The following is a 13,383-nucleotide window of genomic DNA, read 5'->3' as shown; positions in this document are numbered from 1 at the left end:
TCTTGCAGGACGTGAGAAGGAAGGGAGACCTCCAGTATCCCTGATGACTACAACTGCGAGAAGTGCATCCAGCTGCAGCTTCTAACAAAGCCTGTTAAGGAGTTGGAGCTGGAACTGGATGAACTCTGGATCATTTGCGAGGCTGAGGAGGTGATAGATAGGACATGTAGAAAGGTAGTTACACCCAAGGTGCAAGACACAGGAAATTGAGTGACAGTCAGGAAGGGGAAAGGGGTTAAGGAGCCAGTGCAGAGTAACTCTGTAGCCATCCCTCTCAACAACAGGTATACCACTTTGGATACTGTTGTGGGGGGGAATGACCTAACAGAGGAAAGTCAGTGGTTGGGTCTCTGGCACAGAGTCTGCCTCTGTGACTCAGATGGAAAGGCAGAAGAGGCATGCTGTGGTAATTGGGGATTCATTAGTTAGGGGAATGGACAGGAGGTTCTGTGGGCGAGAACGAGACTCCTGGATTGTATGTTGCCTACCAAGTGCCAGGGTCTGGGATATCCTGGATCGAATCCTCAGCATTCTTAAGTGGGAGGGTGAACAGCCAGAAGTCGTGGTCCATGCAGGTACCAATGACATGGATAGGATGATTGATGAGGTTCTGCATAAGGAGCTCAGGGAGTTAGGTGCTAAGTCAAAGGGCAGGACCTCCAGGGTGGAGATCTCAAGATTAGTACCCATGCCATGTGCTAGTGAGGCCAGAACTAGGAGGATTATACAGTATAATGTGTGGCTAAGAAGTTGGTGGAAGAGGGAGGGCATAAGATTTTTGGATCATTGGGCTGTCTTCCAGGGAAGGTGAGACCTGTACAAAAGGGACAGTTTGCACCTGAACCTGGAGGGGGACCAATATCCTAGAGGGAAGGTTTATTAATGCTGCCCGGTGGGGTTTAAACTAAAGTTGCAGGGGGATGGGAACCGCGGTGTCAGAACATTTAGCAGAGAGGTTGCGGAGGCAGACGTTGGTAAGACCATAGACAAAGTCGGGAATAAAATGCTGAGTATGGTGCAGCCAAATTGAAAAAGTTGAACACATTACTGAAGGTGTTGTGTCTGAATGCATCCAGTATATAGAATAACGTACATAGATGACCTTACAGCACAGTTGCAGATTGGCAGGTATGATGTTTTACGCATCACAGAATCATAGCTGAAAGATAATAGCAGGGAGCTTAATGTCCAAGGAAACACATTGTATCCAAACACGAGGCAGGAAGGCAGAGGAGGTGGCCTTTGTATGTGGTAAAAAACGAGATCAAGTCATTAGAAAGAGGTAACAAAGGTCTGAAAGGTGTTGAATCATTGTGGATGGAGCTGAGGAGCTGCAAGTGTAAAAAGACCCTGATGGGAGTTGTATACAGCTCCCCAAACAGTAGTAAGGAAGTGGCCTACAAATTACAACGGAAGACAGAAAATACCTGTCAAAGGGGCAGTGTTACAACAGTCAAGAGGGAATTCAATACGCAGGTAGATTGGGAAAATCAGGTTGGTGCTGGATTACAGGAGGGGTTTTCCCAGAGTGCCTATGAGATGGCATTTTAGAGCAGCTCGTGGTTGAGCCCACTAGAGGATTTCCTATTCTGGATTGGGTGTTATGCAATGAACAGAATGGATTAGAGAGCTTAAGGCAAAAGAACCCTTTGGGGAAGTGATCATAATATGACCGAGTTCACCCTGAAATTTGAGAATGCGAAGCTAAAGTCAGATGTATCAGTATTACAGTGGAGTAAAATGAATTACAGAGACATGAGAGAGGAGTTGGTCAGAATTGATTGGAAAAGAACACTGGCAGGGATTGCGACAGAGCAGCAATGGCTGGAATTTCTGGGAGTAATTTGGAAGGCACAGGATATATAAATCCCAAAGAGGACAAAGTATTCTAAAGGAAAGATGACACAACTATGGCTAACGAGAGAGGTCAAAGCCAACATAAAAGCCAAAGAGAGGGCATATAATAGAGCAAACATTAGTGAGAAGTTAGAGGATTGGGAAGCTTTTAAAAATCAACAGAAGGCAACTAAAAAAGTCATTAAGGTAGAGATGGAATTTGAAAGGAAGCTAGCCAATAATATTAAAGAGGATACCAAAAGTAACGTGTAAAGGAAAGGCAAGAGTGGATATCAGATGGTTGGAAAACAATTATGGAGAGGTAGTAAATGGGGGGGGGGGGTAGTGAACAATGAAAGAGCAAATGAACTGAATAATTATTTTGCATCAGTCTTTACTGTGGAAGACACAAGCACTATGGTGGAATTTCCAGGTGTTAAGGGTCATGAAGTATGTGAAGTTACCATAACTAGTGAGAAGGTTCTTGGGAAACTGAAAGTTCTGAAGGTAGAAAAGTCACCTGGACCAGATGGTGTACACTCCAGGGTTCTGAAAGAGGTGGCTGAAGAGATTGTGGAGGCAGTAGTGATGATCATTCCAGAATTACTAGATTCTGAAATGGTTCGAGAAGACTGGAAACCTGCAAATATCACTCCACTCTTCAAGAAGGGAGAGAGGCAGAAGAAAGGAATCTACAGGCCAGTTAGTCTGACCTCAGTGGATGGGAAGATGTTGGAGTTGATTATTAAGGATGAAGTCTCAGGGTACTAAGGGGCACATGATAAAATAGGCCATAGTCAGCATAGTTTCGTCAAGGGAAAATCTTGTCTGACAAATCCGTTGGAATTCTTTGAAGTAGTACCAAGCAGGATAGACAACTTGATGTTGTGTACCTGGATTTTCAGAAAGCCTTTGAAAAGGTGCCACACATGAAGCTGCTTAACAAGCTACAAGCTCATGGTATTACAGGAAATATTCTAGCATCGATAAAGCAGTGGCTGATTGGCAGGAAGCAAAGAGTGGGAATAAAGGGATCCTTTTCTGACTGGCTGCTGGTGACTAGTGGTGTTCCACAGGGATCTGTGTTGGGACTGATTCTTTTTATGTTAAATGTCAATGATTTGAATGACAGAATTGATGGCTTTGCTGTAAATTTTGCAGGCAATATGAAGGTAGGAGGAGGGGCATGTAATTTTGAAAAATTAGAGAGGCTACTGAAGGATTTAGATAGATTAGGATAGAGTAGGAAAATGGGCAAAGAAATGGCAAAGAATGAAAGGGTTGACTATTTTCTAAATGGAGAGAAAATACAAAAAACTGAGATGCAAAAGGACTTGGGTGTGCTTGTACAGGATTCCCTAAAGGTTAATTTGCAAGGTTGAGTCTGTGGTGAGGAAGGCAAATGCAATGTTAGCATTCATTTCAAGAGGACTAGAATATAAATGAAGAATGTAATGTTGTAACTTTATAAAGCGCTGGTGAGGCCTCACTTGGAATACTGTGAGCAGGTTTGGGCCCCTTATCTTAGGATGTATGAAACTAGAGAGGGTTTCATGAGGGTTCAAAGGAAGTTCATGAAAATGATTCCATGACTGAATGGTTTGTCATATGAGGTCTGATGGCTCTGGGCCTGTATTCACTGGAATTCAAAAGAATGAGGGCTGACCTCATTGAAACCTATTGAATGGTGAAAGGCCTTGATAGATTGGATGCAGAGAGGATGTTTCCTATGGTGGGAGAGTCCAAGACCAGAAGGTAGAGAATCTGTGGAATTATTTGCCACATACAGCTGTGGAGGCCAAGTCCTTATGTATATTTAAGGCAGAATTGATAGATTCTTGATTGGTCAGGGCATGAAGGGATATGAGGAGAAGGCAGGAGATTGGGGCTGAGGGGAAAATTAGATCAGTCATGATGAAATGGTGGAGCAGACTCAATGGACCAAATGGTCTCATTCTGCTCCTACATCTTATGGTCTGAAGGAATAAAGAGTCAATGTTTTGGACCAAGACTTCATCAGGACTGGGAAGGAAGGGAGAAGCCAAGATAATGTGTACTAAGTATTTTGAGATTTTGGTCAATGTACTACTTCTATGCATTCTTTTGATCTGTGTAAGCTCCTCAAGAAGGTTTGGGTTCAGTAACCAAATTTGGGACAATAATACTTGAGTAATTTTGCTACTATCACATAGTAAAAGCGATTAGCAATATTAATTCCTCAGAGGAGAATGGGCTGGATGAGTAAAACAGCAACTGAAATCGCTGCTGGAAGTAGATAATGCCCAGGCATCTGGTAAATAGAAGCGAGAGACCAGGCTCCTCCGACACATAAATTGACTTGTTGACTTGAACTGAAGTCATTCTGAGTGTCTCTTCTAATGCAAAATGCAGTTCTGTATCTTCCTGGAATGAAAGTGTCTTCTACTTTTAGCTGAACTTTTAATACTCATGTTGGGCTCTTAAAATAAATGCAAACAGCAAATGGAAATGTTTAGCTCTGTAAGTGTATCTCATGCATAACATAATAGGTACAAACTAATTTATGATAGGAATGAAGAGAATGACACATTGACATACAGTCCCTTGTGATTCCACAATAGAAACTGCACACAAATCCCCCTGCAATCTAATTGCATTCCACCGCACTGTAATTTATTTTTGCTTTGGCTGGTGAGTGGCTGAGGTGACAGCTTGCACAAGGGAAACTGCAATACACGTGACACTCAGGGTTCTCTACTCAATCACAGGCAAACCCAGTGACACAGGCCACGTGAGCCTCCTCCACCAAGCCTTTAGTAAAACGGGCAGGGCACGATCCCTTAACATGGTGAGATCAGGTCAGTGTTAGTGCAATGAGAGAGCAGGCTGAATCTTGGAAATCTAACCAGTATTGGAACCATTATTGGCTGATACAGTCCTGAAGACTTCAGGACATAATACAGAAGAGGACCTCTTGTTGTACACCAGACACTTGCAATCCTGAGTACCTCTTCACCCACAGGATATAGATTCCATTTCAGCAAATATGAAATCAGCTATGAATCTTTGCAGCGATCCTCATACATTTAACGTTATCACATCTACTTCTGTATTCTTTCCCTCAAGAAAGTAAATTCCGTAATGTAGAAGGGGCGCTCTATCTTGAGGTTATCCGGAGACATAAGAGGTTTCAGATACTGAGAAAGTAATCAAAGTGCTGGAGCAACTCAGTGAGCCAGGCAGCATGGAGAGAAATGGACAGTTAAAGCCTCAGGTTGAATCTCTTCGTCTGTCAGGATGTCGAACCAAAACGTTGACTGCTTATTTCCCACGGTAGATGCTGACTGACCCATTAAGTTCCTTCAGTGCTTTATGTGTTGCTTCAGATTCCAACATCTGCAGCTTTGCATCTCCAGTTTCTCCCTCAGTTTGTTCTTTTTTTGCTTATATTGACCCAACCGAATGCACATCTCGTCTGTTTTCTTAGTTTTCTATTCGGAACCAAGATTTATGTGAATTTACAATCTGGCACAGGGGATCTTGAATCACTTGCACAATTTGTGAAATTTGCATATAATGTGAACCGTTGCTCTTTTCACCCAGGAGAAAACACAAAAACAATCAACCTGTCTACATTTGCTTTCTCCAATGCAGAAAGATCACATGCAGAAAACTAGGTCTGCAGAAGTGTGAGCGCATCACATTGAACTGAACATCAAAAGGTCTTGATAGAGTGGAAATGGGGAGGATGCTTCTTGTGGTGGGGGTGTCTAAGACTAAAGGACATAGCCTTAGAATAGACGGACGTCCTGTTAGAATGGAGATGAGGAGGAATTTCTTAAGCTAGAGAGTGATGAACCTGTAGAATTCGTTACCATGGGTGGCAAGTCAGTGGGTATATTCAAGGCAGAGGTTGATAGATTCTAGATTAGTCAGGGCATGAAGGGATGTGGGGAGAAGACGGGGGATTCAGGCTGAGAAGGAAATAGATCAGTCACGATGAAATGGCACGGCAGACTCGATGGGCTGAATCACCTAATCCTGCCCCTATGTCTTATGGTTTTATGAACTTCACCTAGAAGAACTGTTTGCATCAATGATGGTGAGAATGGAAGAAATGAAAGGACTAGTGTTGTAGAAGTCTAGAAATGTCAATGTTTTTCCTCTTGCCGTTTATTTCCTCATTATGGTTCAGTTAAGATCAGTTCATTATGGTTCAGTTAAGTGTTGTAGAAGTCCAGAAATGTCAATGTTTTTCCTCTTGCCGTTTATTTCCTCATTATGGTTCAGTTAAGATTTTGTCCTGTGCCAAAAGATGTCTCATGCCATTTTATCTACTAAGCATATTTTGTAATATTTATCTTTCAATGTACACAGTTGGAGGACGGTAATAAGATAATAGTTCCCTGAAGGTGGAATCTCATGTGGATAGGGTGGTGAAGAAAGCTTTTGGTATGCTGGCATTTATTAATCAGAGCATTGAGTATAGGAGTTGGGATGTAATGTTGAAATTGTATAGGGCATTGGTAAGGCCAAATTTGGAGTATTGTGTACAGTTCTGGTCACCGAATTATAGGAAAGATGTCAATAAAATTGAGAGAGTACAGAGGAGGTTTACTAAAATGTTGCCTGGGTTTCATCTCCTAAGTTACAGAGAAAGGTTGAACAAGTTAGGTCTTTATCCTTTGGAGCGTAGAAGATTAAGGGGGGACTTGATAGAGGTGTTTAAAATTATGAGGAGGATAGACAGAGTTGACGTGGATAGGCTTTTTCCATTGAGAGTGGGGGAGATTCAAACAAGAGGACATGAGTTGAGAGTTACAGGGCAGAAGTTTAGGGGTAACATGAGGGGGAACTTCTTTACTCAGAGAGTGGTAGCTGTGTGGAACAAGTTTCCAGCAGAAGTGGTTGAGGCAGGTTCGATGTTGTCGTTTAAAGTTAAATTGGACAGCTATATGGACAGGAAAGGAACGGAGGGTTATAGGCCAAGTGCAGGTCGGTGGGACTAGGTGAGAGTAAGAGTTCGGCACAGACTAGAAGGGCCGAGATGGCCTGTTTCCGTGCTGTAATGGTTATATGGTTATATGGTTATATTATAAAAGATCATACAAGATAATGTATTGGGGTAATGTGGTCCTTGCACTACAGTCCTATCTTCTGACTGCAAACCTGGCAAACATTTCGTTCTGGCTAAATGACACTCCGCATTGAAGACTGGAAGGTCCATGCATAGAACTTATAAGCAAAACTGGTAAAGTTTGGTTTTGCATTTTACCTCAGAAAAGGAGACCCTGAAACTCTGATCTGATTGTCTGAATTCGTTCTTTCATTTTTCTCAAAGAATGGGTTCTGCTTTGTGTCAAAGTCTGGTGATGTTGATCCAGGATCACTGCCACTGTTGCCTTGGTTTTCACCCGGGCCCAGGATAGGAAGAGAGATGTTTCGATTGGACTCTAGACAGCAAAGGATAAGGAAACAAATCATCTTCCTGCTGACCATTTCCTTTAAACCTCAGTCTGATTCCGAGCACTCAGCTTGCTAACCCGGATCAGGCTTAACTTCGAGACCATTAATACTGAGGAAGAACGGTAATTACAGCAACAAGTTCCAAACCTGGTACTGGAATCCACTCCCATTCAGCAGATAGTCTGCCTCACAATTTCAGGGACTGCTTCTAGAACAGTCCATAGTAAAGCACTGGAATAGTTCAGCTGCACAGATTAAGCCAATGACACCAAATCCCTTACTCACTCTTCCTTCAGTTAGTCCTGACGAAGGGTCTCGGCCTGAAACGTCGACTGCACCTCTTCCTAGAGATGCTGCCTGGCCTGCTGCGTTCACCAGCAACTTTGATGTGTGTGACACCAAATTAATAATCCCTTCTCTCTGCATGTCCATATCCCTCTATTCTCTGCATATTTATGAGCCTCTGAAATACCACTATCATACCTACCTTCACATGATCTCCGGTATCACGTTCCAGACACACACCATTCTGTGTAAAATAAAAGTAGCTCCCACATCTCCCCTTCTCATCCTAAATGCTTGTACTCGAGTATCAGACATTTCAAGCTTGAGGAAAAGATACCAGCTGTCTATCTATTCCACCTCATAATCTCATGAACTTCTATCTGGTGTCCTTTCTGCTGGTCCAGAGAAGACAACTTAGGTTTGACCATACTCTCCTCATAGTGCCTACCCTCCAATCCAGGCAGCATCCTGGTAAGCCACTCCTACATCTTGTCCAAAGCATCAACATCCTTCGCACTATGAGTAATGCAATATGCCAGAAGTGGCCTAACTGGAGATTTATATAGCTACAATATAACTCCTTGGCTTCTGAACTCAATGCCTTAACTAATAAGCACGCAGGCTACTCACTTTCTTTACCACCCTTTTAACTTGTACAGCTACTTTCAGGGAGCTATGGACTTAGATCCCAAGATCCTTCAGTATATCAATACTGCTAAGGTCCCTACCATTGGCTGTGTGCTCTCTGTCTTTGCAATTTTCTGTTGAGTTGTTTCTACTCATCCTTCCCTAATTTAATCATATAATCAGTTCTTATCTCTTCTTGTAATGGCATTGGATCTTTGATTATTTGCAAGACTTACCAGTCTGTTTGAAGGCAACTTTATTCTTCTTTCCCCAACTAGTCTTCCTGAGGAAGGGATCCTTCAACAGCTCTGCAGCGGTGGCTCGTTTGGAAGGATCAGGCTCGAAACAGCGGACAATAAAGGACTTTGCATCTGTTGGCATAGATTCTGGGATTTCAGGGTGTATTTTAAACATCCCAACCTGTTGAAGAAACCCATCTTAGATAAACAGGGAAACGTCAAAACAGACAAGTGCCCTATTCAGGAACAATTATTCGCACCATCTGTATCAAAAATTCCTTTCTAGAAAGTGCTATAGGGCTATTAAAAGAAAAACTTCACGCATTCTTAAAAGTTTCTTCTCTAGACTGTTAATCTGATCAACTATTCCTCTATTACTTTAATCACTGCACTGTAAACACTTTAATCCACTTTTATAATGCTGTTAACATTGTAAATACATGCTGGCATTTATGTATTTATGGACATTTTATTCCACATAAAATTCCAATTGGAGGCAAATTCTCTGGATTCTTTCAAGAAAGAGTTAGATAGAGCTCTTAAAGATAGCGGAGTGAAGGGATGTGGGGAGAAGGCAGGAAAAGGGTACTGATTGTGGATGATCAGCCATGATCACAGTGAATGGTGGGTGCTGGCTCGAAGGGCTGAATGGCCTACTCCTGCACCTATTGTCTATTGTCACATCCGTACGTTAAACTCCGACTTTATTTTTTTTATATAATTCTTTATTCTTTATAACTACTGAATGTTGTTGCTGTTTTTTGCATGTTATGCCAACACAGCAAGCAAATTCCTAATCAAGTAAGTGTATATGGTGAACAAAGTTGATCCCTGATCATACAGGATGGAGATGTAGGAATATAGAAAATACTGAACTGCCAATGGAAACAAAAACACTTTTATTTTGTAATTTATTCTATGGAAACACACCCATGTTTATCACTATGTTATACCCAGATTTTTCTTTCCATTTTAATACTTAAGACAGGAATTCTTGTACAATAAAACTGATAATCCAGTATCTGATCATTTGGAAATCCCAACCATTTGGCATTTGGCTCACTCATTATTCTGAAGTGTGTTTGATGTTCTGGAGAATGGCTCTGATGCAAGTTCAGCATCAGGAACAACAAGTATCAGGAATTCGAGTTGTTTTGTGACCGCAGCTGAAACTCGCACTGCTCCCTTTAAACTCACTTGGTTCATTGAAAATATATATTACTCTGCAGTGTAATATTTCAAAGGAACGAAATGAAAGCATATTGGAGTATTAATAGGATTAACATTCAATGACCTGGACCATCTATCCATCCAGCACCAAAGTCCCGATGGTGCCAGATTATCAGAGTTTGAGTGTAATCCTTCAGGAGTAAAGGTATACTCTGTAACAGCAAAAGGTGACACAGTGGCAACCTTACCTTAAACATAGCTACTTGAGGCTCCCCCAATTCGTAGAAGGGTGGTTTGCCAGTTGCCATTTCAATGATAGTACAGCCCAGAGACCAAATATCTGCTGGGGCACCATAACCTCGGGGACCCTTGTCCATGATCTCAGGAGCCATGTATTGTAATGTGCCTAGATGGTTTGAATTAGACAAAGAAACTCATTGAAGAATGGGAAAATTTCACCGTTGATGACACAGAAGCCCTTTTGTCACATATTAGCCATTCTACAATGAGGTACAGTGACAGCAGTAGGAAGAATCTGATGCCTTCTTTAAGGGGGAGGGGGGAAGATTCCTTCCAAATAATGAATCCAAAGTGATCGAGAGTCTGGGGGGAAATTATTGTACTTGATTTCTGTGTTTAAGAAAAGCAGAAGAGAAAATAAAAACAAATAAATAGAACAATGCATGCTGATGATAATTAAACAGAATATATGTTCCATATATATTAGATATATTTTAGAAACACTCTTAGCTCCAATTACTAAGGAAGAAGACACTTTGCTTTTCAACAATGGCATAAAATAGCAATGACAAGGCAGCAGCCAGTTTTACAAGTCTTGTAACTGTTACTTCCCTCGGCATTCTTGAGCCACAGTATAACTTTTATACTGTGATAACTTTTATACTTTTATACAAAGATATACGTTACGATAAAATTCACAGTGATATAGTAAAGGAAGTTGCATCAGTTTCATTCAGTCTATCAAGCATATCATTACCCACCACATACTTACAATTGATTGCTGAATTCCCAAACATTCTATCTACAATTAGTCTGAGTCTAACACAGGGGCTCCGTCCCAAAGAGGCAGGACAACCCTATAGTGCAGTCCTTCCCTTAAAGCTTCCATGGCACTGCACCAAGTTTCAGTGAATTCTTCAGCACCTACTCCTGGACCCTGGAATGTGCCAGTCTCCAGCTATTGATTGTCAGTATCCCCTTACACTGGATTAGCAGCAAATTTTGGGCACAGCAAACCCCATCTTTTCACCAAACTGATGATCTTGCAACAGATGATGCGTAACTTGTGGCATTCTTGGAAACATCCTCAGAGCTCAGAATCCAATGTTTCACCATTGCTCACAATCAAACCTGACAGAGATCACAACCAAGACTTTCTGGAAAAGCCCACCGTCTGGCAGGAACAGGATAATAACTCATTCACACCACAGCAACCTAAGAATAGTGTGCAGTAGAGATGAGTCACTGCCTGTGCACAGCGGTTTTCACAGGGATGGCCCCTCTCAAGACAAAGGCCTAGCTTGTGGGTTGTGGTGAATAGGCATTCTGCCAAATGTCTTTGACAGGGAAACCACCCAAAAGGATTCACCACCGTTTTTCTCCTGCAGGACCTTGCAGACATTTTATGTAGACCATGGCCTGTGCTCAAAGGTATTTTTCTACATAAACCTTTCTAAAAAGGACAGGTAAATGAAATGTTTTTAGCATTCCTGCTTTTGTTTTAACTGTTCCAGGTTAATCTTTGAAGCATTTCTTCTGGGATGAACTGGAGAACAAAGGGCCATGATGTAGACAAGGGGAAAATCTCTCTAACATAACAATCTTAGGCAGGTTCATCCACAATTAGAAAGATGGTCAGTTAATCGACATTTGATATTTACTTTGGAATTAATCTCAGAAAAGACATTGGTTTATCTCAAAGATGTTTATCATGTTTCGTATTCCTTGTATGGTAGTTGTGGTAAGGCAAGAAAAGGATAGCTTTGGGCAGTTGTAGTCAAGTAAGATCCTTGATGGGACACCTCTGCTTACAATGGATGAGATGGGCTGGGGTGACTGAGGCAATGTGTACTCAAGCCAGACAAGGGGTTCTAGAAAGGTCTTCCTAAAACATAGTATCCCTTTACACAACAGGGGCTGCTGGAGATCGACAAAATAAGAATAACGGAAGGATGCGAAAAACATCCAACAACTAAGCCTCTATTGTCCTTACTAACTTCAAAATGTTCACTTGAAATTTCGATTGACTCTCTGTTGTGAACGGTGATTGATCTTGTGAGGAAGGAATTCAAACTTGTGCAGTGTGTTTCAAAAATATTCAGCCCTCACAACTACTTTCACATTATGCTGTCTCATTTTCGAAATTTAAAATATATTGAAGTAGGATTTTTGAGCTAATCTACAAAACATTGTGCATTATGACAAAACAAAAGAAAAATTTCAAAACCTGTCAACAATTTACTAAAAATTAAAACCAAAATTGTGAGGCTGAAGAGGTATCCATCCCCTTTATAATTATTCAGCTAACTTTTCTTGGGTGTGGTGTGTATATTACCCTACCAACTCACCCAATTTTTAATGTAGAAAATTGGAGGATCACCTGTTTTCAATGAGTTCATAAGAATAAATAACCTCTCTCTCTCAATGGTAGGGTAGGTTTTCAACAGACCAAACTGAAAAGAAAACAAAAAAGCATTCAGGAGAAGTCAGGGAAATTATCATAGAGAAGCACAAATTTGGGCAGGGTACAGGACCCTCTCAAAAGCACTGAACAGACCTTGGTGCTCAATGCAGTCCATTGTGAAAAAGTGGATATACTATGAAATCACAGCCACATTGCCTAGGTCAGACTTACCCTATAAACTTAGTTGCTGGAAAAGAATGGTATTTATTAGGCTACTGTGATGCTAACAGTCACTCTGAGTGAGCTGCAACTGGAGATGAAGTTCATGGCTCCACAATCTCTAAGGCCTTGCACAAAAACGGTATTTATGGGAGAGTGGCAAGGAGGAGAGCTGGCTAAAACAAAAGCATATCCTTGTCCGTAAAGATGAAACATCACCTAAAAGATATCGTAAAAATGTGGAAGTTAGTCTTGCGGTCGGATGTTGGATGTGACAAAGGTGGAACTTCTTGGTCTTAAAACTAAGCGGTACATGTGGCGTAAATCTAATACTACACACCAGCCGGGTAACAACATCTCTTCTGTAAAGTATGGTGGAGGTAGCATTATGCCATGGGGATGCTTTTCATCAGCAGGGACTAGAAATCAGGTCAGGATTAATGGGAAGATGAATGCTGGTAAATACAGAGATCCTGGATAAAAACCTGCCAGCCTCCACCAGAAAGCTTAAACTGGGGAGGAAGTTCATCTTTCAGCAGGACAACGACCCAAAGCACACTGCCAGAGCAACTATGGAGTGATGCCCTTGAGTGGCCCCGGGAAGAGTCCTGACCTTAACCCAATCGAACATCTCTGGTAAGACCTCAAAGTTGCTGTCTTTCTGAGTGAGCTGCAAAAGCCAGTGTCTGCAACTAACTAGTGGTCCCCAACTGACCCGGCACAGCTTGAGCAATTTTGCAAAGATGAATGAGCAAATCTTGCTCCATCACATTGTGCAAAGCTAATAGAGACTTAACCAAAAAGACTACTGGCTGTAATAGCTGTGAGAGGTGGTTCACCTCAGTACTGAGCAAAGGGAAATGAATACTTGGAACTGCTGACATTCCAGGTTTTGAATTTTTAGTTTTTCATGCTTTA

At 41.7% G+C, this 13,383-nt stretch overlaps 1 protein-coding gene across 1 annotated transcript in view; it reads right to left on the bottom strand.

The window, feature by feature from the left end:
- map3k15 (mitogen-activated protein kinase kinase kinase 15) overlaps positions 1 to 13,383 on the bottom strand; it is a 160,181-nt gene that overhangs the window by 31,191 nt on the left and 115,607 nt on the right. The window contains exons 18-20 of the mRNA XM_063051041.1: positions 9,851 to 10,008; positions 8,430 to 8,613; positions 7,091 to 7,268 (exon numbers count right to left, since the gene is read on the bottom strand). Coding sequence (XP_062907111.1) covers positions 7,091 to 7,268; positions 8,430 to 8,613; positions 9,851 to 10,008 — 520 coding nt within the window. The remainder of the gene's footprint in view (positions 1 to 7,090; positions 7,269 to 8,429; positions 8,614 to 9,850; positions 10,009 to 13,383) is intronic.

Source organism: Mobula hypostoma, chromosome 6 (assembly GCF_963921235.1).
Source record: "Mobula hypostoma chromosome 6, sMobHyp1.1, whole genome shotgun sequence".
In the NCBI taxonomy this organism is placed as follows: domain Eukaryota; kingdom Metazoa; phylum Chordata; class Chondrichthyes; order Myliobatiformes; family Myliobatidae; genus Mobula; species Mobula hypostoma.
The sequence above is the reverse complement of the archived record's forward strand: the minus strand, read 5'-3'. Positions and strand labels throughout refer to the sequence as shown.